General features: G+C 41.1%; 1 protein-coding gene across 1 annotated transcript; it reads right to left on the bottom strand.

Moving 5' to 3' along the window:
• Nucleotides 1–140: 140 nt before the first annotated feature.
• Nucleotides 141–23136, bottom strand: MYL10 (myosin, light chain 10, regulatory). The gene is made up of 7 exons (XM_010006029.1): nucleotides 22953–23136; nucleotides 14499–14585; nucleotides 11484–11559; nucleotides 9910–10014; nucleotides 6348–6426; nucleotides 1434–1482; nucleotides 141–676 (listed from the first exon to the last, which is right to left on the bottom strand). Exons 1-7 carry the CDS (start codon nucleotides 22953–22955, stop codon nucleotides 578–580), a joined length of 498 nt encoding a protein of 165 aa, XP_010004331.1. The 5' UTR covers nucleotides 22956–23136; the 3' UTR covers nucleotides 141–577.
• Nucleotides 23137–24121: the final 985 nt, after the last annotated feature.

The following is a 24121-nucleotide window of genomic DNA, read 5'->3' as shown; positions in this document are numbered from 1 at the left end:
AAATAGCCACTACTCCACTATTTCTGTTCTTTTGCAGATGAGTCAAGTGGCTTATGAGACTGGTCACATCACTGAGATGGAGAGGGAATATTCACAAGAGCTTAAGGTTGTCTTATTTACACTTTCATTGCTAGGGGCTGTGAAATGGCACAGGATTGTATTTACCAAGTACTCTTCCTGGTGCAATAAGCTAGAGGATTTCTCAATTGACACGTGGAGCTTATGTATAAAAGACAAGAGGTTAAGCAAGACTGCAGTGCTCAATGGACCATCTGGTGAACATTAGGATTGTCCATAAGTCATGAAAGCACCAGTTCATCAAGAAAATTCAATTTCAAACCACTGACAGAAAAAAAAAAAAAAAAAGGATGGGGAAAATAAATCGCAAAATTGGTATTTTCATCTTTTATAAAAACAGAAGCATTAAATAACTTTAATCTAATTTCAATTGTTTTATTGGTTCTCTTCTGATGACCACATGGCTTCATATACTGCATGTTGAGCCCTTTGTCTTGCACACAAAAGCATTATGAAATAACTTGGTGCATCATCACAGGAGAAGCTCATCTCTTCCCTCTTAGTCTTTCTCCTCACCATGGGTGATAACATAACAGAGGTTCTTATAGTCAAGATTACCAGAGACATCTGGAGGGAAAGCAGCAAACATCTGGTTGATCTGCCAAGCAAAGAGGAGATAAGTGTTACAAATGTAGGACTCTGGGACAGCAACATGTTTTGTTTTTCATTTTCAACCCAGTTCTACTCCCTTTTGCCTTGATCCATTAACCACTATGGAATTTTTTTTCCTTAACTTCAGTAAAATTGAAATAGGAATTAGGACAGAACTAGCTAATGACATCCTATCCTGCTAGAGTCCCAACAAGTTCCCTGTTGAAAAGAGCTCTCCCTGAAATCCAGGTAATGCTCTACAGTCTTCACTCCAGTCTGTTCTTGCCTTGAACCAAGTCCATGCAATCTGCTCTCCTGAACATAAAGTCCCTCTAAATTCCTCCTCCCAGCCAGCAGAATCCATGTTCAGTCTCACACAAACCACAGAGTCAGTACCTCATTTCAGAACTCATTTCAGATTTCAAACAAAATAAGTCTCACAGAAATGGAAACCAGATCACAGTCTCCACCCACACCCACTTGCACTCTAGTAAATCCATCACTCAGCCCACCATGGCAAAGAACACCAGAGACAGGCCACGCTCACACTTGGATGGAAGTCCAAAGAATCTGTTGGGCTTTGATTTAGCCATGGTGCTATTCAGAAGAGATGCTTTGAATTGTTCCTAATTGCTAGAGCTGCCATCAGCCTTCTCTCAGTCTGGATTTCAGCTGAACTCATGCATTTAAAGAGGGGCAAATACCCATTGCTGAACAGTGGCTGGAGATAGATGCCTTTTCTGAATAAAGATGAAGGTACTTACCTCTTCTTGACTGAACCGGTCTGCCTGTGTCATCAGCATTTCTTTGATGCTGTTCAAATAAAATTAAATAACCTGATTAAAGGGTGATAATGGCACACGACAATTCAGATGGCTAGATCCTTCCTGAAGTTACATGAAAGAAAATCTGTGTGACTGCATAAATTAGAGCTGTTAATCCTTCCATGATATTGTAAGAGATTTTCTGTGGGCACCCATCAGTGTCAATGCCTTGCTCTGCCAACTTCTTCTGCATTTGTGACATTTTACAGAGGTTTAAAATTGTTTAAGGTTATTACTCTAATTGAAATGCTGCAATTTTGTATGCTTATCTTAACCTAAAACGGTAGGTCTTCTCACTTGCTGTTTAAAGTTTGGATCACTTCACAAAACCAAAAGAGAGAACATTTTCTGTAAAATCTGAGGATGAAAGGAACAGAGCATGAAATGAGAAAGAGGACTTGAAAGAGAACTCCAACAGTTCTTCTGAATCATCATCTGAGAATCCCTTTCTTTGCATAGAGTGGTTCCCAGAACAGACCTGTTGTATTTCATGGCACAATGTCTTGATCTGCAGTCACAGCACTGTAACAAGGAGCTTATCCCACACACAATCTGCATCCTAGAGAGTATTTCCAGGTCAGACCCTCATCTAATTTGCCCTGTTTTCAAACCCATGGTGGGCAGTCAATCAAGCATTTAAGTTTTTTTCACCTAAGCTTACAGGTGACCAGAAAGGCCAGGAGGAATGATGAATGTTTCTAGTCTGACACCTTTAGATAAAATGTCTTTACATTTCACCCAGTTACTCATGTACTGAGGACAGTACCTGCCCCGTGTGCCTGAACATCCACCAGTATGATGTACTAATGATTTCCCCTTCCACTAGAAGAATTCCTGTATTAATCTCAAAGAGATTGCATTCACACTGAAGAGACAGAGTTGCCTCCTCTTGTTACTAACAGTTATTTGTATATATTATCAGGATTTTTTCTAGATCAGTCAGACTATAAACTTGTGATACCAGATGAGCAGTCTGTTGTATAAAAACAAACTGAAACAAGTACAGAAATCTGTTTTAGTTTGGAGATTTGAAAAAAGGCTGCTTTTTAAAAAAGAATTTGTTTTGGGGAGAGTAACAGCTCTTCTGGAAACAGCCCTTTCTGCTTTTTAAAGTGAATATTTAGAACTAACTACTGATAATGGAAATCATGCCTACCCAGGAGCTCTTCCACATGAACCATGTTCACCTACTGTGGATGCAGATGTTCAGGCAAAGTTGTAAAGCTTCCCTTTCTGCTCCTATTCACTGTGCATCTTGAGTGGCTAAAGTCATACAGATCTAAGTGTAGTTTTGATGGCAAAGCCACAACTGTACTTCCTCCTATCTCTGTCACACATTTTTTTTCCAGTGAAAGGCTACAACAAAGACTTATTCCAATTTGCATAAGAGGCAGATTCATGTCTCCATTTCTTTCTTGTTGATGTGAAGTGCTCCTTTAGAAGGACAGAAAGGGAAAACTAGAAAAAGAAGTTTCTTTATAATGAATAAGGATCTTATCCACAAGGACAGGAGTGAAAATGCCCATGAAAGCTTTGGGAAATATTCTGACATTACAGAGAGAGCTTCAGCTATTGTATCTATTTTTCCTGCATTACTTTAACATTCTTTTTACTTACCAAAGTCTTTCCTCACCTCTTTCATATGCTGTTTCTGTTTTGTTATCAGGCCATTTGTTATGTGACTGCATTTTTAAAAGTGGAATTCTCAGATGATCAGTGAGTGTAACTGTAGAGATCATTCTCACCAGCATAAATTGATTATTGGCTCTGTGTAACCTGGGGCAAATAGCATCAGCAAAGGAAGGAGCCTGGTGACTGAAGGATGCATCTACAGCAATTCTGTCAGAAGTCACAAATAAACTTCATCAAAAACAAGACTGAATTTAAAAGATCTAGGCACTATGTGTCATATATTTACATGCTCTAACTATTTAGGGGAAAAGAAAAGATCAGATATCTAATTATAATATTCTGATGCACAGCCCAGTAGGCTCTGGCACACTCATAAGGAAGAAGGACTGAGTTAAGGATCTATGAGTTAAGGATCTGTGCACATTTTCCATTATTTATTTTATATGGAAACTAACACTCACAGTTTCCAAAGCTAGGGATTATGCACTTTTTTCCTTTCACTATTTGCTTCTCAAAAAAAAACCAAAAAAACAAAAAGAACAAAACAAAAGTCTTCTGGGCAAAAAGAAGATCCCTTTGCCTTGAAGTCAGAGTCGAAATACTGTGTCTTGTCCTGGTTGACATCAGTTCCTCCCGCAGTTGCAAATACTTTGTTGCATTCCTGTATTTTCAAAACCTTTAAAAAAATAGCTATAAAATCTCTGGGACATTTTGGTTTTCCACTGGGTTTACCACTTCTAAAGTGCTGCCTTGGAGAAAAACAGGTGAGCTGAAATGAACAGGGCTCTGCAACTATGATGAGAAACATCACTAACTCAGCCAAACTAATCTCCCAAGGTGCAGAATGTGTGTAAAGGCCCTGGGTCCATTTTCATCTGGTTCAAATCTGCAAAGTTCTGTTGGCATCAGCAGGAGACACAGTTGATGTTGGCCTGACTCACTTTGTCAAATAAATGGCATTTAAGGACTGAATCATCTAACCTTTCCAAACATGATGCCAGTTTACACCAGCTGAGAATCTGACCTAAAGCATTTTCTCTTTTTGACATCATGCTATAGGAAGGATTTTATGTGTGGTATAAGGAGGCAGAAAAACAAAGTCTGTCATTCAATTTGGAAGTAAGTTATAAACTCCTGGAGCTTCTGAAAGGTTAGGAGACTCCATCCCAGCTACCATCAGATGGACTAAGTGAGTCATTTCCAGACCAGAGGTGAAAACATGCAGAGGGAAGAGACATAAAAATCCCCAGAAGGATGTTAACTCCATAAACATGAAAAGAAGTTCTGATTAAAAGGTCAACATGGCTGGTTTTGGAGAGACACATTCCAGGATTTTTTAATATGGAGAAATATTATTTATTAACATTAACTGTCATATTGAAATGGCTGTGTGAGCCAACATAAAAATTATTTCAAAACCTTCAAATGTCTAAATTTTGGAAGCATATGAATAGAAGTTAAACCTCAAAGACATTCACGGAATTGATTTAATGGTTTGTTCTGTAATGATCAACATTACCCTCGGGTCTAATAAGTAAACATTATGCTCTGTTGTGGTGATGAGCTAAAACAATTGTCTAATGTTAGCAGTGCAGTGGGGGTGGGGACAAGATTGACCTTTTCCATCAAGAAAAAAATAAAAGTATTTCTCTCTCATCTTTATTTTGGAGTGTGATACTGCATTCCTAATTTGCCCCACACTCCATCTGCCTTCCTGCATCCCAGGAATGTAGAGCTGGACACAGGGTGGCAAGCTGCAGATTCTGTGTGCAGTACATTGTTACAGAGAGGGGTGGGAAATAGAACATTTCATGGCTATGTACTATCAGAGGGTTGTGTTTCATGGCTGTGAGTTCACTACTGTGTGATCTGGCTCATTTGGCAACAAGCTACCTCATATTCTGATTGTGTGAGTCACTTGTGTCACTAGTCTCTGACTAGTTCTTCCCAAGCTGTTTGGATCATATTAACCCCAAAACAATCAGGACTGTGAACCTTCTGTTCCTTAGGATTGTTTGCTACATCCACTTGCGTTTTAATTCATTTGGAAGTTCTTTGGTGAAAAGACCAGCCCTTTGCTTTTCATTTGCACATTGCTTACCAGAGCAGGACTCTCAAATCCATTGTCATAGCATATTGGTAATAGAAGGAAGTATTGTAGGTAGATTTTGTATTTTCAACTAACCTTCATGAGACATCAATAACTATCATGGAAAACTTCACTTCAGAGCTTCTGGTAACAGGTTTAGTTTTCATTTACCATATCACAACATTAGCAGAACTCCTTGATGCAAATACAATTTTGTAAGTCATGGTTCCCTAACAAACTTCCTATACATAATATGCTTTATAAACTCCACCTGAAATGGCTGCTACAGTAAAGTATAGACCCCCAATTCACTAAGGAATTCAAGAATATGCATGAATCGAGGCACATGAAGCATTTCACTGGAGCAAGGGGTCAGACCTCCTCATCCACTACCCTGCTTTGATATCTTTTATCTCATTTACCTGGGGGCCATCTTACAGTGTTGTTCTGGCAGTGCCATGAGGATTTACATTTGTGCAATTAGTACTGCAAGTCCTTCTTCCTTGCTTTGTTGGTTTATCGGGTTATGAATACAAATTAGGTCCTGCTTCCTTATTTATAAATAGCCATATTGACAATAATTGCCACATTATTAATAGTATTCCTTCCTTTGGCTCCCAGCATATATAGTGGAATTTTACAGCAAATTACTGTCTAGAAGCAGAAAGCTCAAATGGTAAAGACATAACAAGGAAAATGTCCTCACTGAAACCATGTCCCAGAGTTAATGAAATTAATCACTTTTTTAAAAAGGGGACTAGCTCTCCCACTTTAGTCAAGCACACTGAGAATTAGGCACCAGACATGCATTTTCATTTTACATATGGAGTTAATCTGCAAAGAGTAATGTGTTGATTTATATCCAGACCTTCAAAAAAGGCTATCTAATGGCCTACATGTGATTATATTTCCGTTGCCTCTTGTAGTGTCTCAAGACAATAACATCTCTTTTTCGTATACAAATACATTCGTAAAACAGTGCAGTCTTTTCATGCTGGCTTAGAAAACTAAATGTTTCTCTGCCTGACAGTTCCTCTGTCTCTTAAAATACAGTGAAGAAGAAAGCTTTTAAGCAGTTCTTTAGACTTGTGCAATTATTATCATTATTTTTTACAGATTTGAAAGAAACTTACTAGTCTGCCTTTATGTGGCCTTTTCCTTCTGGGTCGAAAATCTTAAAAGCATTCAGAATGGTTTCTTCTGGGTCTGTGCCTAAAATTAATGAAACATAATTTAGAAGCCTGGATGTATTTCTGCAGCTGCTGAATACTTGCTCAGTAATTGCATTCACTTGAAAACACTGCAAAATGGAGAATTCTGCAGTTGTAGGTTTGAAGACAAAGGTTTTCTTAAGTCGGCAGCATTTGTCATGTCAGATAAACAATAGAGGTGAATAGTTCAATGCTCAGAAGCTTAAAAATAATAACTCATATCTATTCTATGTCTGCAGGAGAAAAAACTTCCAGGAACTGGTCTCCAGTATCAGTACCCAGAGGATTAGTGGCTTTCAGAAATGAAAATATAACAAACTGTTTCCCTCACTGGCTTCCTTTAATCTTGTACTGTACATTCCTTGTAAAAACACTATTTGATGTGCCTTGTTCTTCATGATATAGAGAAGAGGTTATTTCCCTCACTAAAGGAAATGGAGCTCATCATAAGATCAGAATGTCAATGGAATGCAATGGAAACAGGATGATCAATGCAAAATGGGGATTTGTACTTATGTCCTGTACTGCACTTCCACTTCAGTATCTCTTCAATAAGTGTTCCTTCAGAAACAGGATGGTTTAAAGCCCGAGACCATGGCTCCAAGATTTTGCTCCTGCTTTTAGCTGGGCCACAGACTTTTAGTATGACTTTAATTTCCCTGCTCCCCTGTTCCTCAGTAAAATGACAGTAATGGTCTTCTTCTTCTTCCATCCTTTATCTGTCCCATCTATTTAGACTGGGAAAAAATGGGGTCAGGAACCAGCTTTCATAGTGCCTTCATCTTGGCTGGGGTTTCTGACAGTTCTGTAACCCTGCAGGTTCTGAGTACCCTCACACTCTGCTTTAACCCCTACCCAAGAATATGCTACATACTCTTGTTTCTGACCATTGCCCAGTATTTCAAAATATTACAGTGGTCTAGATACTACAAATCATTCTTTATAACTGTAGGAAACCAAACAGACAAGCAGATAGACTGACCCACGGACCAGTGAAGCTACTTAGGATGCTGAAATATTGGAAGTATGATTAAAAGAAAGGTGATAACATGAAGAATTGCAGTTTTAAAGTTTGTTTCAATGTTTGGCAGAGCTAGAACCAGCACAGAACCCAGGTTCCCTGCTGTAATGACTACACACTCCTGATGCCCTCTTAGTTTTGTTTAAAAGGTTTCACAAGGATTAGTAGTAGCATCTTAGTGGGTGTAACAGAGAACAAACCTAAGGCTCTGTGGCTTCCTTCTTGTCACACACTGGCCATGTCTATTTTTTTTTTGCCAGGCTGCAGGCAATGTATGGAAACAGCAATGAATATGTGCTCAATACAAAGAGCACTGCTATTTAATGAGTGTTTTGATTGTCCCATGAAGAGAAACATCTTCCAGCTCCATGAAAAGGTCTGCATTTTAAGTAGTCACCACTGTGTGAGGGATATTTTTTTCCTTCACTGTGTTTTACATTTTCTACTCTGTCATATCCTTGGACTTTGGCTTTGAAGAGAAGCAATGCAGCAGGCATTCTTTATTGATTAGCTGGTAAATAAAGTGGTTTCTTTGATGTGCGGCATCTCTGTTTTCTGTACAAATTGTATTATTCTGACTCCCTGTAGAAACAGCTCCATGTGGTTGGCATTAACATAAACCCAGTTTTGTTAGCTGTTCATCTGGCATCATCATCTCCATATACAAAGCTAAAGCTCATCCTGAAAATCCCAGCTTCCCCTTTATGACAGAAATCAATTATAGCACAACAAATTTTACTTAGAAAGCACCTTTCACCAAATTCTCTGAGTGGTACTTAGCTAATAAAGAGTGTTGCAAAATTGCCATATCCACTTCCTCTAGCCCTTTCTCCCTTTCTAATTGCACTACAAAGGCTCTTCATCCCAATTAGTTTTGATTGGGAATGTGCAGTCTTTTGGCTCTGCTTCCTTTGCATGACAAACCCAACCAGAAGGGCATGACAAGCACAGCTGTGATTTTCCCTTCACCAAATGGAAATTAAAAAAACTCTCCTCCCCTGCTAGTAGCCAACAGGAAACCTGCAGACAAGAGGGGTTTGCTCTACCATTCACCTTCCTGTGCTGGCTCTGGTTTTAGGCCACACAATTGGCAGGCTGAACTCTTTGCCAGCTTCAACAATCATAAGGGACATGGGGAAAGAGGAGAAGAGAAGAAGAGCTCATTTTCATGCTCTTTGTGATCATAAGCATCACTAATAGACAGGAATGGGTAGCAGAGCACCCCAGGAGAAGTAGAAGGAGGATTCTGGAGAAGAGCACTACCTACTCTGCAGGGTGACATCAGGAATGTGAAGGTGGAGGTACCACTGTGATCAAGACAGATCAATATCTGGGACATAAAACCCCCTCTCCAGTGTCAGTCTACAGCTTTTTATCCATCACCTCTTATGATTCCCAGACCTGCTGGGTTCCTTAGCAATCTTGTATGTCCTTAAGGACTAAGCTACATTAATCCTTTCTTTCAGACCTCTCTATTTGCTATTCCTAGCATAAAAAGCCCTTTACTGAAATTGTGCTCAGCAACATAAAGCCAGAGTCCAGCTGAAATACAATAAATGTTTTTAAGAAGATGGGATCAGATTTTTCCATTTTCCTGTCCATTAGTTATTTTAACAAACTTCTAGAACGTGCCCTTGCTTTGAAGGTCAAGGCTTCCACCTATCTCTAAGGCATACAAGATGATGACTGGAGGTTTCCCTTGGCCTCACACTCCCTCTCTTGCAGTTTCCAGCCATTAACAGTGTAAGAGATACAACTAAATTACTATCTCCCACAACAAATTTAGTACCCACATTTTCTGAATTCCCTGTAGTGATCCCTATACATTCTTCAGCAATGGGCAAAATCCCTCTCCCTTGTGATATCTGAGGTTAAATTCTTTCCATTTATCTCCTCCATGAAGACTTATTCAGTTAAATCTTTGTCTAATGGCAAAATCACTACTGACCTCAAGTGACACGAAGGCAGGACCACTGGGTTACAGCTAACACAGAAAATGAGGGAAGGCCATTTTGCTCCTTCATACCCTATAACTTCAAGAATGATGCAGACATGATGTTTGCATAAGGAGCAGAGGGAGTGCAGATTTTGTAGGAATACTGAAAATACACTTTTAAACCAGCTAACACTGGGAGTGATACCACCACAGCATGAGCAACAGGAACGGACTGACGGTGAATAACTCATGTGCACTGTGCCCCAGGCTGCCAGGATCTCATTACTTTCTGGACCTCAACTTAGCACTTTCATGTTAGCTTATGTAAGCTGAAATCACACCTTTCAATTGTCCTCTGGACCATCCCTTAGCCTTTTCATACTTCAGCTCTGTCTGCAAAAATGGAGATCACTCCTTGCCTTTAAGCATAGTTCTGTGGATACATTATTATAATTTGCAAGGTGCTGAGATTTTTCAGAGCTGAGGATCTTTGACAGATACCTCTCCAACCCCCCAAAGGTACTTACCTTTCAGCTTTTCCCCAAACATAGTCAGGAAGACAGTGAAGTTAATAGGACCTGGCGCCTCCTTCACCATGTCTTCAAGCTCTTCATTCTTGACATTCAGACGACCTGCAGCAGAGATCATTTTTCATAATAAATCACAAATTGTGTTTCAAAAAATGATTCCCATTCATCTCCTCCCACTGGGGAGCTCAGGGCTCTGTGCAACTTTGCTAATAACATGGTAGAACACAACTCCACAATACCTGAGTGTAAAACGAATTGGCAGAGCTGGCCCTAAGATCAAAGGGTGACTGAAGGAGTAAGAAGAATAAATAATACAGACATGGCCAGCACTGGACAACACATGAGACACCTCCAAATAAATTATTTTCCTTTTTTGTTTGTTTTTTTACCTCAGGTGAAATATGGGCCTTACTGATACTAATAAAGCTGAGTTCACAGTGAGTGAACTGAATCCAAGGTCTTTGCCCTCCTGTATATTGAGATGCCTTTCTGAGTGGAGAGCAGATGAATGAGTTGAGTAGTTGTATCCCTTCTCCATCCTTGTGTAGTCCTAGCCCTTCCCCATCCTTGTGCAGTCCTATTGATGAGAACTTAAACCTGGCAATTTTATGCAAATTGTGTGGTAATTTGCTGTCTGTACTTTACAGGCATTGCAGGGCTTCACTGAACAGGAAAGATACCAAAACTTGGCCTTAAGAAAGAAATATTTCAGGGTAACAGTAGCTACAGGCCAGAGTTTGCAAACCTCATTGTCACAATAAAGAGTTCAGGAGCTTCTGCTCTTTGCACTGACTCTGCTGGCGTCTGATTCCACCCCAGGGAGCACTAAAGATTCTTATCAAACTCTTTTTTAATAAGATCCAGATGGCAAAAACCCAAATGTCTACATCACTGTTCAAGCCTCAAATGCTGCAACAAGAATACAACTCCAGGTTTGGGATCATGAACATTTTAATTTCTCCTTTCCTTGGGAAGATTTTCTTCAATCTGCTTGGTATTATCATGATTGTGCTGTGCATGGAATGGACAATGTCTAATTTCATGACATGCTCATTCCACCCCACATAAATGCCCAACAGCACAGAACCTCACATGAAGAGTTCTTACTCTTGTGTGGGCAGAGGGGCAGCCAGTCCATAGCAATGTTAATTGGTAGATATTGCACGGCTTCTAGATGAAAAAGGTGCAGCCTGTGAAGCCTGAATTCAGAGGCAAATCAGAAATGCCTGGCATGGACCCCTGCTTGGGTGGGCTTTTTATGAAATAGTTGCAGGGGAGGGATCAGTGCCTCTGGAGAGCTGCCAGCTGCACAGCTCTGCTGCACCCGCCACTCAGCCCCAGAGAGACCTTCATTTCACTTCAGAAAGTGGCTGCTGAGGAGACTTTCCAGCTGGAGCTATGTAGAAGGACAACAACTACCATAAAGGAGGAAGATCAAACTGAACAGGTTTCCTCTTGCCTCCTGTGTACCATGTTACTTCCCCCACTGTAATTCTAATACACACTTTTCTGACGTGCTTGGAATTTAAACTGTATTTCTTTTAAGTTTTTAATTATTACCACCAGCTTACCTAGTGCAGCAAATGTGTCTCTCAAGTCTGCCTTGTCAATAAAGCCATCCCTGTTCTGATCCATGATGGTAAAAGCCTGTTGGAAGAAAAAGGAACATTTATTGCCATTGCCACGTTGTACTTGACAGTGCTACAAGCACACGTACCAGTCGAGGGGGGTATTAGATTCATGCTGTAAAGAAGAATATTTAACTTCCTTTGATTCATCCATATCGTGCCACATTGTTGCACTTTCCTCACTTTCAACACAGGACTGTATCTTGGCAAGGGGCTTAATTAAACCCACCCAAACTTCTTACTAAATTAATGCTCAGTGCAGCGTGGAGCTGGGCTGAGGCCAATGCTGGCAGCTCAAGACATTCAGACCTTAACCCATGAAAGTTTGAATTAAGGAGCCTTTAGTCAGGGAGGATTTAGTCAGTGGTTACTCTGTGTGTTTTGTACCTTTCCCATACCTCATTCTTCTGTGCAGCTATCATATTCTGTACATGTAATTCTTGTAGATCAAGCTAAAGCCAATTTCTTCTGGGTCTCAAAATGTCCTTCATACAGAAACAGCTGAATTTTCAAAAGTACAGAAAAAAGTAAGTTTCATAGTATTATTTACTCAAAGTTTGCTTCCCTTTTCAATAAACCGTATCCTTCCAGCTGTACTTTGTGCTCTGAATGACCTTGATGTGTTGACCTTCAATACGTCTTGTCAGACAAAATTTTGATAGGAAAAAAGCCAGTTATTTTTCTATTTACAGCCAACACAGAATGCATGTACTCTACCCATTTTTTACCAAGCCTGCTAACTGCCTATCTATTTATTTACCTAGTTGCATGCCTGCCATTACACTTTGAATGTTTCATTGATTTTGAAAGATTATTATGACCTCAAATTCCTCTGGTCATACTATGGGGAACATTAGTAGAACCAGACATGTCTCTGAAGCTGGATATCTGTCTGACATCAACATCAATATGAGAGTGTATCTTTACAACAACCAGGAATTATTCTTACTTCAGTATTATTATGAAAGACAACGTTCTCCTGAGAATACAGCTCATCCATTGCAGCTCCAGTAACTTGCAGTTTTAAAGTCTACTGCTCTACTGGGTGCACTTGTTTCCATGATCATATTATATCAACATAACTTCATGTAGTTTTGCCTCCAGTTTCTTACAAAGCCCCTCTGCTCACATTCCCGTTTGCCCACGTGATTACTTGAAGCACACATGTTCATATTTTGTATTTATATATTTGCATTCAGTTTTGGTCCCTGCATTCAGTTTTTGGTCCCCCAAAAAGAATGCAGACAGTCTGGAGAGGGTCCAGAGAAGGACCACAAGGATGGTCAGAGGACTGGAGGACCTGCCATATGAGGAGAGGCTGAGAAAACTGGGTTTGTTCAGCCTTGAGAAAAAAAGGCTTCAGGGAGACCATATGACCATGTTCCAGTATTTACAGGGTGGCTACCAAGAAGATGGCTCCCTATTTACAAGGAGTCACATGGAAAGACAAAGGATCATGGTCACAAATTGCTCCTGGGGAGATTCCAACTGGATACAAGAGGAAAAATTTTAATCATGAGGAAAATCAAACATTAGAATAGTCTCCTAAAGGAAGTGGTAGATGCCCCCACACTGGACAGTTTTAAGTCTCAGCTTGACAGGGTGCTGAGCCCTCTCATATAAAGTATAGTAGTACCTGGAAAGGTTGGACCAGATGATCTTTGAGGTCCCTTCCAAGCTGGCATTCTATGATAACCCTTTATTCACCTGCGAAACCATCACCTAACAAAATATTAAGTAAGTCCAACCCCTTAGAGTTGCTCCCCTTCCTATTGGAAGGGCTTGCTTTAAATGGTGATCCCCACAATTTGGAAGCAAAACAGAAGAAAATGTGAAAAGCAAAGCAGAGTACAGCAAGCTCACAGAAGGCAGGGTGAGTTTTGGGTATATAATGTAATGTGTGAACTTCAAGTAACATCATAACAGCAATGCTGAAACATTTTCTGGTGAGCTGGTTGAAATCTCTAGATAAGAATGTTCTGATCAAAACCACTTTTCAGAAATACTTGTCCCAAGGATGCAGTCTTTAAACACAACATGGTCTCAGTTTTCACTGAACCACTCCGCCGCCTCATGTTTTTGGCATTATTCTGCCACCATCCTCCCAGAAATGCTCCAAGTGTTATCTTATTTTGAGTAGATCAAATAAAGCACTCTGGCCAGCTCTTCTTTTTGGTTGGTGTGCCTTCAAAGAGTAGCACTTGGAGAACTTGAAACTGGAGGTTCATGGGATATAGAGAAGAGTTGGGACAAAAGTGTTGAACATGTTCCCATCAGCTGTGGGGAAAAGGTTAGTAGTTTCAATCCATTTAACTGGGCCATATTTCACAACCCTTTGCAGGGGTTTTTAGACTCATTCATTACTGAGCTTTGCTGTTGGGAATCCTCATGAAAAGTAAACTTGAAAGCCACACACACAAAATGGAACAGATTTTTTGGAAATTGCTTTAGAAATGTGAGTTTGTAAAAAAATGGGAGAAAAGTTAATAATTTTAAATCACAAACCAGTGCAAAATGTGATGGCCTGAACCTGAACCCTGGTTCAATAAAGCATCTCTATTCAGATTAATACTTGACCATGTAAGACTATTCTTCTTTAAAACACCACAACTTTAAACATGTGCTCAAGTGTTTTCCTGATTCAGGGCTGAAGTGAATGAGATTATAATTTTCCTTTATTTTGGGGCAAGGACTTGGGGGCTTTTCAAATAGGTCTAGAATAATGAGAGTGAGGGAGGGGCAGAAAGAAGGAAAGAAAAAAGGAAAGAAAGAATGAAGAAAAGAACCAACAAACACACAAGGAAAATGATATACCAGCCAAAACCACAGAGATGATTCAGAAAACAACTGTGTGTTTTATTAAAGCAGATGGAGAATTGAATAAGGATTACAAACAAAACCTATGTTATTCATTAGCAATGACAGGAGGCTACAGAGAACAGCAAAATACTGACCAACCTCTTTGAACTCCTGGATCTGCGTTTGTTCAAACATAGAGAATACATTGGAACCACCTTCTATCTTCTTCTTTGCCTTTTTTGGAGCCTGTAATATAAATAAGACCAAATATATATTACTTTTTCTGCTATGCACCCATGAAAACAAATTCCATCTTTAACAGAAGGTGAAATATATACAGACAAGGATACAGATGGGATAAAAAATGCTGCTTTAGTAACAGATTAATCTCTCACTGAGGCTTTTTGCCATTCCCTTGCTCTGGCCTGGAACTGACAGCCCAGACAAACAAGGACAGCTTGTCACTGTGCTGCCTTACAACAGGTGAGGGATCCAAAGACTGACTCTGAATATCACAGCTGGTCTGTTGCTTGTTTCCCCAAGTTTCCCCTGTTCCTTGGCTAGTCACCTATGCCAGACCATTTGATGCAAGAGACCACTCCCCCTCCTGCACTGGCTCCTCAGAGCTCTGTACTACAGGAGCAGCAATGTTCTACAGTCTCATTTGGAGATGTCTGCTAAAATCTGCAACTCACTGTTCTCAAGGAATACAAACAGTTCAGGTGTGTGGCTACAGGTGCTCCTGCTTCCCAGTTTCCATGCATGGACAGGCAACCAGACTCAAAATGACACCCTGCATGAAGACTCGGTTCAGGAACCACAAAGGGCAATGTTATCATTTCCTACATGCACAGAAACGTTCAAAAGTCTGCTTTGTCTGGACCAACACTGACCAAACAGATTCTTCTAAGTAGGAACACCTTCTACACCTGGAGGACACCCTATATTCCTGTACCAACCTATGAAACTACCATACATTGCCTTACTAGCCCATATAATTTTAATATTCAAGATAGCAATCTTAAATAAAAGGGCAAGCCTCTGAAGACTGAGACAGAGAAAGATTGGGGAAACAGCTACAATGATATCTCAGAATCTAATTCTCATGAAAAATGAGTCAGAACTAGACTTCATTATATATTTTTGACTAAGGGCCCAACCAGCCTGACTAAAACAATACAGTTCTTGTTCTGCAGTAAAGAATCAAATCTGTGATTCCTACAGATTAGAGAAATGTTTTAACCACAGCATTATCCTTACTCAGGGTAGGATAATCAGCTACACTGCCTTTTGAGTTCCCTTCAGACAGATAATTTTTTCTTTATCTTTCTTGCTTTTAAACTTCATAGTTTTTAATCATAGTCCCACCTGGTTCTCTTGTCATGGAAAATTATTCTTACTTGGTTTGGGGTATTTGGTATGAAACAGAAGGCAACTTCTACTGTCTCCTTTCATCAAAATAAAGAAGCCTGTGAAAGTTCAAATTCAATACTGATTTCAAATATCCTGAGGAGCAGAGCAGCTCAAGGAAATATTCCCACTTGACTCTGTTTGAAGTATAGATTGTCTAATCAATTTAATTTGCCAGGCAGATTTCCAGCTACCCTGTATTAGATCCCAGGATGAAAATTAGGGCTAGGGCAGACATTGACCCACATACCCACACTGTAGACCTGTCAAGCTCCAATTAGCTAATGCAAAGGACTAAAATCTGGAAATAAAAAGAAAAATGTATTTGTATTGAGGATGAAAATAAGGATAGAATGCCACCACAGGCATGGAAAAAAAAAAGTGAATAAGTGGAATGTTGAATGAATGTAGAAATATTGATTTTGGAATAAACAGATTCCCTCCTCCTCCACATGAAATAAGTGTTATTTTGAGCAGTAACGGGCAATCTTCCATGTAACGTGAAGTGCCCGGTGGAGTTTTTCAACACTTCCAGTCTCAATGGAAATATTAAGAACAGTCCTATGTATTTACACGTTATTTATTCCTGAAGGTAAAAAGAAAGCAGATGTGACCCAGTGGAATTTATCCCAAGCTGTCTGGGGGAACTGGGCACAGGACTCAAGGCTGGCCTCAGTGTGTTCAGATGGGTGGTAGAACTGATTCTCCTGAGCTCGTGTAGCTGGGCTTCATGAAGTCAAAACACACTTTACCATCTTTACATTCTTGTTTACATCAGCAAACAATGTGCACTCGCAGTGCCGGGGGAAAATCACATCCTGGGCTGCATCAGAAGCATCATGGCCAGAAGGTCAAGGGAGGAGATTCTCCCCTTCTACTCTGCTCTTGTGAGACCCCTTATGGAGAACTGTGTCCAGTTCTGGAGTCTTCAACACAAGAAAGACATAGAGCTCTTGGAGTGAGTCCAGAGAAGGGCCACTCTCCTACAGAGACAGGATGAGGGAGTTGTGGTTGTTCAGCCTGGAGAAGAGAAGGCTCCGAAGTATCTCATAGTGGTGTTCCAGAACCTGAAGGGGCTACAGGAAACCTGGGGAGGGACTTTCTGCAAGGGTGAGTAGGACCAGGGGCAATGGCCTTAAAATAGAGCAGGGTAGATTCAGACTGGATATTGGGAAGTTCTTTACTATGAGAGTGGTGAAGCACTGGAACAGATTTCCCAGAGAGGTGGTGGAGGTCCCATCCCTGGAAACATTCAAGGTCAGGCTTGAGGAGGCTCTGAGCAATCTGATCTGGTAAAAAATGTCCCTGTGTGCTGCAGGGGGGGCTGGACTAGATGACCTTTAAAGGTCCCTTCCAACCCCACACATTCCATGATGCTATGATCCCCATGCTCTGCTCTGCTGTGACCATGTACAGATCCAGCTGCAGTATGAGAATTATTCCCCACACTAGCAAACAATCTGCATCTTTTTAAGCTGGCACCACAATGAATAGCAGTGGGCTCTAGCTCCAGGTTTTATTAACTTTAAATGACAAACATTGGCAATACCTCCATTTTTCTTCAGTTTAATGGGTGTCTGTGTTGTAGGGCTTGAAGCAAGAATTGTAGCTATAAGAAAGGATCAGATAAACTCAAAAACTGTGGCTCAGTATCTATTAGGAACAGATCAGAAACACAAAAAAACACCCCGAAGTTTTGAAGTCCTATTCAAGGCAAAAAAGGTTGAAGTTTAATTATCTAGGGAACAATCACTGTACCAGGAAAAATTAATCCCAGCATATTTGTTCCATGTTACTCTTTGGTTAATCCCAGAATCATGGAATGGTTTGGGCTGGAAGGGACCTTGAAGCTCATCTCTTTCCAAACCCCCTGCCAGGGGGAGGGACACCAGACCAGGTTGCTCCAAGCCCCATCCAACCTGTCTTTAAACACCTCTTGGGGTGGGGCAGCCACAGCTTCTCTAGTCATGTCCAGAGATGATAAAGGAGGTCAGTATGGCTCAGGTTAACTTTTTTCTGCTGAAGCCCTGGCTGTGGATCCTGTTTATGATCTTCTCATGTGTGCAATGGGGCTAAGACCACCAATACATGGCACAGGGGCCAGTGAGCAGCTGCTGAATTGGAATGGCTCCCCATCACTAGTTTCAAGCTAAGTCTTTTGGTATCAGATGCACAGAACATCTTGGATTATCAATCTGTTGGGTTTTTTGTGGGGTGCTTTTTTGCATCACACTATTGGGAATGCAATCTATCTGCTCTGAAAGGTTAGGAAATTCACAGTCACAGAAACTGCCCCTTGATTTTGCCCCTCTCTGAAGAGGAAGGCTGAGAGATAAGTAGGTGGAGCAAGGAACAGAATACAGCACATTGTCACTGTCTTTCTGGTGGACACATCAAATAAAAGGCAGGTCTAGGAGAAAAGAAATAGGTCTGTGCTGCTGTCTGACAACTCCAGACACTCCAGGATTTTTAATGAATAGAATCAGGATTCTATTACTATTTCAGAGTACATCTCTGAAAGAATGGCACAATAAGAAGAGCAACACAGAACTGAGCAAGCATATGTTTCTAAACTGTCAAGGATTTAGTAGGTGACCTACAGAAGAGCAAATGGGTGACACATCACTTCTGCCTGCCTTGATTTCCCCATTTGTAAAATGCAAAGTGAGCTGAGCTGCACTTTGCAAAGATAGAGCAGCTATCTTTGCAACATGTGCTTTGAGACTGACATACGAAACGTGCCAGATGAGAAACTGAAGAGCTGAGGGTCCCCTGGGCTTGGATTCCGAGGCCTCAACAGCACAGCAGTGGGAAGAATGTTGCAACAACTGAACAAGCCTATTAATATTCCTGCCTGAGTATATTAATCATCCCATTGTGAAGAAAACAGCACTTCACTTTAGAAGAGAAACCACAGGCTTGTCGCATATCACTCATTTGTCTTACTAGTGTTAGCATTCATTCCTTCAATTAGCCTGGGTTTTGAAGGGTCTTTTTTATTGTTTGCTTAGTTTGGTTTAGAAGCTTTAAATGAAAAAATAGAGCCATACCAAAATCCAGTCCCAAGAAAGCACTGTTCAACCAGGCTCTGAGCTGAGTTTCCCTCACTGAGGGTCTTTATATTTCTCCTGTCCTACAGTTTCAGGGAGCCAGAGAGAACAAGGACAGTGCAGTGACACAGGCAGATGGGAACACTGAGGGAGTGCTGCCTCTGCTCCCTGTATACAAGATTAGGGATTCACTTTTTATGTACTGCAGAGGAGGGTGAATGTTCAAGTAAATCAGAGTGCAGAAATCTCTGATTTCAGGGTGACCAAAGTGAAGAGGAGGCAGGGAATCAGTCTGGATCCCTACATGCAAAGGAGGAAGGGGCTGAAAATACTGGGTTCCCACTTCAGCACGTGAGGTGTTGCTTAGCCTGATAAATTCATAGAAGGCTGATGCTGCAGTAGGTTTATGACACCAGAGATACAAAAGAAGTGTCACTGGATTATTGAAGAACTTTATCACCTCAGCCACTTCAATGAATTTCTCGGTCAGAGAAGAAAAGTATGTTACAACAGACAAGTTGCTGCAAGACAAAGGTACAGCTCCAGAACTGGTGCTGCTCTGCACTGACTGCTCAGGTACACACTTCTGCCCTTCTGTAAGAATGAAGTAACCAACCTCTACTTAGCAATTCATGCAGGGCAAAAACGTCTCCACAGGCACACAAGCCAAATGGGCAGCACTGCCAGAAGCCATTTTTTGGTTCAGTTTGAGGTTCCCTGTTTGTCCACCATGCCTTAAGTCACTCTTAAAATACTCTAAATAACTAAAGATGAGACAGTTTGATATTCCTGACAGCCAAAGGTAGAACACATGCAGAAGCACTTCCCCACTCAGCAACTTAAATGTGTTCTCTTTTATTTTTTTTTACCAAAGAAATCAGTGGATAAGTAGGTCTCCTAGGATTCCTTCAGAGAAAAGCAGTGGTATACACAAATAAGTGCCTGATTCTGTTGTCTTGTACCCTTAGATGTTGATTCAGCCCAAGGCAAACTAGACACAAGATACTACCAGCTTTAAATTGCTCTGTTTCACATTTTATACTTCCTTCCTCTGCAGCCAGGTCTGTGACTACAGGAAAGTCAGAATCATCCATCACCTTGCTCAGATTCTGTTCCCTACTGTGATCCACAGTATGATGCTAACTCTGAGTTACTATTACTTTTTCATCCATCACACTGTCTCCTTGTTTTTCATCTGCTCTGGGACCTCAGTGCTGACATTTCCTGTCTTTGAATTTCTTCTATCATTGAATCCAGCTTCTGAATCAAAAGTTAATCTCAGGCCCATCCAACGTTTTTTGCAGCACTGGACAGGATTTTTTTGGTTGTTGTCTCACAAGTTTGTTCTGCTGAGATTATTTACACTGCATCTGCACCCAAGATTCCAGCTATGGATAAGCCACCATTTTTTAGCACAGTTTAGGCCCTTTTTATGGCAGGTGAGCAGCATAAGGCCAACCCAAGTGCATGCCTTTGAGAGAACTGTCTAGAGGAGTAAGCAACATAAACTGCTCTAAGGGCACAATTTGCATTTCAAACAGGCAACAGCCTCAGATCATTCAAATAAAACCCCACGTTATCAGAACTGAGAAACAGAACATCTTTTTATTACCTGCTCTGCACTCACAAACAGATCCCTCCCTTCTCATCCTCACTCCATTTTATATGTAGTCCCAGCCTCCCACACACCCACACAGACACACACACCTTTGATCCCTGCTAGATACAAAAATCTGTTGGACTGCATCCTCCTGGCTTCACACTCCTGTACAGTCAAGCATTCTCCTTTGCCCCACATAATATCCCTTCCCAATCAGTCTCCTTTTTTTCTCTTGCACAGGAAGAATGTATTATCTCTCAAAACTTATCTTGTGAGAGCAGATAACACCTCCAACCACAGACTCCTCAACCTCTATGACCCAAAATTCACCAGCTGCTTTCCCCAGCCAACAAAATTTCTTTTCGGGCACGTTCGTGTCCTCCTCTTTCACAAAGAACAGAGGAACAACAGAGGAACAGTCCTTCTCTGTGCTCACAGACACACGTGTGCACACACACACACACGTGTAGATGCACACACAAACACTTCAACAGTTAAACAACTGGCTGCATTTTCAGCCAGTGAAATCTGCATTGCTCTGCTGCGGTCACTGCCTGTCTCAGTACAGGTGGTACATTCCAGAGAGTGAAGCAGGCTACAAAACACAGCTGATCAGAATGCCATCTATTTTTGGTTAAGCAGTTCCCTTCTGCAGAATTTGCTACAAGGTGTAACTGGAACTGAATAATCACAAGAATCATTTTGGGGAAATAAAAAAGGCTTCCCTCCCTTTGCTTCCTCTGCTCTGCTTCCCTTCCTTCTTTCCATCAGCACTGAGCATGTGGGGAGACATCACAGACTAAACTTCACTGAAATTCCCTGGAATTAACTGAGAGCCATAGACAGTTCTCAGAACTCTATTCCACAGCACTTGTGTGGTCTGCTCTTGTTAGAAAAATTATCTCCCCGAACCCTGCCTCTCTCACTCTCATCAGCCCTGTATGTCAGAGCCTAGTAGCACTGGCTGACTTGTAATTATTTTTTACTATGCTGCTTTGTCTGCACTAATCCTTTGAAAGTAGCTTTACTGCACATCTGAAATATTATGATGCTATAAAACCTCTGTAATATTTATAAATCCCTTAAGACATCATAAAGAGAGAAAAAAACCTCCCCACAGAGTTCATCTAGCATAATTACATATACATTTCCCTCTGATTAATAAAAAATGATCACTTCCTTATGTAAAGATATTCTTCAGCTTTCTTTCATTAAGGCTATTTTTTTCTTTCCATTTTAAATCTGTTTCATGTGTCTCTGTATAGTAAGGTACCTCAGAAGATATTTTCCCAAAACAAAAGGCACAATGAAAAGAACCACCACAGAGAATTGTCAGTTGAACCAGGAGTGAGGAGACAGAATAATCTCTCACTGTATTTTCACATCTCCTAACTTAAGCCATTTCACCACTGAATGTCCTGAAATGTCTCCAAACACCAAGCAGTGTGGTGTGTCAGTGAACTAAACAGGAGGGAAGAAAAATGGTCAATTTTTTTTTTTTAAAAGAGGGGAAAAAGAAAACCCAGGACCCAGCACTCGCCCCCCACCCCACGAAAGGGCTGTCTCAGATTTTAGTGAAGCTGATTAAAGGGAAACCTGTAAATCCACAACTGAGGAGGCATAATCAGCACAGGCACTGCTTACTTCTCAGAGTGGTGAAGAACATGATCAGTGGCTTGTGTGCTCAGCGTGAAACCACTGACACTGGGTTTGCACCAACTGAAACTGGAGACTACTTTTGTGTGTGCATTTCAGAAATTACTTTGAATGTGGCTTTATCCTGCTCAGAACAGTTCTTGGATCCCATTAATCACCTGCTCAAATGGGATCAGATTTGAACTAAGCTTTGAGAAAACTTTTCATATACAACTCCCTCTCCGATGTTCTCCAGAATCAAATATTTCATAGCCTCAGGGAGCCACTGGGCAGCATTACTTTAAGACAGCCTGAAAAGGACCTGCAAAAAGGAGAAAAATAAGGAAAGAGAGAATCACCAACTTTTTTTTCTTTTTTTTTTTTTTTTTTTTTTTTTTTTTTTCCAATTGTTGCAGTTTTTCCTCTGAATTTGCAGGAGACATAAAGCCCAACCTGCCCACAGCTCTTTGCTCCTTGGAATCACATCAAGTGCACTTTTGGTGCAGAGGTGGCTGTTGGAGTCCCAGAGCTAAAAGGCAACAGTGAGCAGGGAAAAGACAAGACACAGAAATCTCTGCAGTGCTTCCTGCTTGGCCCTGCAGTCTCAAGGGCCCTTCTCCTTCACTCCCCATCACACCACAGCAGACTTTAGCCCTAATGAATACCAGTGGTCCTGGTCAGTGCTGCCCTCACTATCAGTCTTGGAAAGAATCACACACACCAGCTCTTCCCTTCAGCACATACACCTACATTCCCTGCCCTACTCATTTGTTAAACACATGCAGAAAAGACCTTGGAAGTTCACAGCACACTCCATCTTTATTCTGGATGTGATACTAGGTGAGATTTCATGGGGTCCAATCAGAAAGAAACATACACAGAGACACACAGACAGAGAGGGGAAAGAATAAAACCTACCATACTGCTGCTGCTCCTTCCACCCCTTCTCTGCCTACTAGTCAGCCAGCAAACACAATGCGGATTGTTTCTTTATATAGTGTCACCAAGGAATAAAAATATGCCTGCTCCAAGTTTAGACAATAGATGTAAGGTTGGAAAAGTGCAGTAATTGGATCCCAATACCATTCCAAGCATCTGTTCCCTGCATGGCTTTTCCTTTCACAGAAATAATGCAGTAGATAAGTAGAGCAGGCAGTTGGGATACAATAGTAGAGCACTCACAGTAAGCTTGGAGCTGAAGGGGCTTTCCCATGTACTTCTAAATAATGAACATAGTGCATGGACTAAAAAGATTTTAAGTGGACATGAAACAGCAGAGAGAGAAATACACTTCTTGAGAAAATGCAGAGGAAACTAGCAATAAATCTGGGTCACTGAGAGGTCCAGTAGCTCCAGAGCCTGGTGCACGCATTCAGAGCTCCAGAAAAATGTCTGGGGTTCTGCACAGGTGCACCTCTAAGTGGGTGGTGTGCTGGGAAAACTCTGCTCTGCAGATGGCAATAAAGTGACTCGGATCAAGTCTGTTTGCCCTGAATCTATCCCACATGCCTGAAGTCCAGCAGACAGATCTCAAGCTCCTGTGAAATGATGGAGAGTCATGGACTTCAAAGCACAAGAAAAGAGATGTTCGGAAGGAACGTGGTGCTGAGAGCAGGAGAGAAGAGAAGGCAGCAGGGGAACCATAAGGACTGTGTCTCCTGGTGAATGAGCGTGGATCTTAATGCACACACATTCCACCCCATTCATAAATCATGTTTGGCATTATCAAAATGGGCCAAAACATTAACCAGTACAAACTGGCGTAATTCCACGGAAATACAGATTCATATTTCCTCAAGGTCCAATCTGTGTCTGAGAGAGTATCTATACAGGACAATCGGTGCATTAAGAGCAGCAGCAACAATAGGTTTCTCAGGAACACACACCAGCACCTGAAATACATGCCTGTATCAGTAAAACTGACCCTGAGTCACAAAAGTGCTTAACCAATCAACTGAACTTTGAGGCATACATTGAAGTATCCAGTTGAACAAGGACCTTGTTCTTTCTCCAGGTCCAGCCCCTTGCAGTGCTGTCATCTCTAATCTTAGGTTTTACTGCATGCTCTTCAGGGCAAGGACTGTTTT

This window comes from Chaetura pelagica, unplaced genomic scaffold (assembly GCF_000747805.2).
Source record: "Chaetura pelagica isolate M959 unplaced genomic scaffold, ChaPel_1.0 scaffold49, whole genome shotgun sequence".
Taxonomy (NCBI): domain Eukaryota; kingdom Metazoa; phylum Chordata; class Aves; order Apodiformes; family Apodidae; genus Chaetura; species Chaetura pelagica.
The sequence above is the reverse complement of the archived record's forward strand: the minus strand, read 5'-3'. Positions and strand labels throughout refer to the sequence as shown.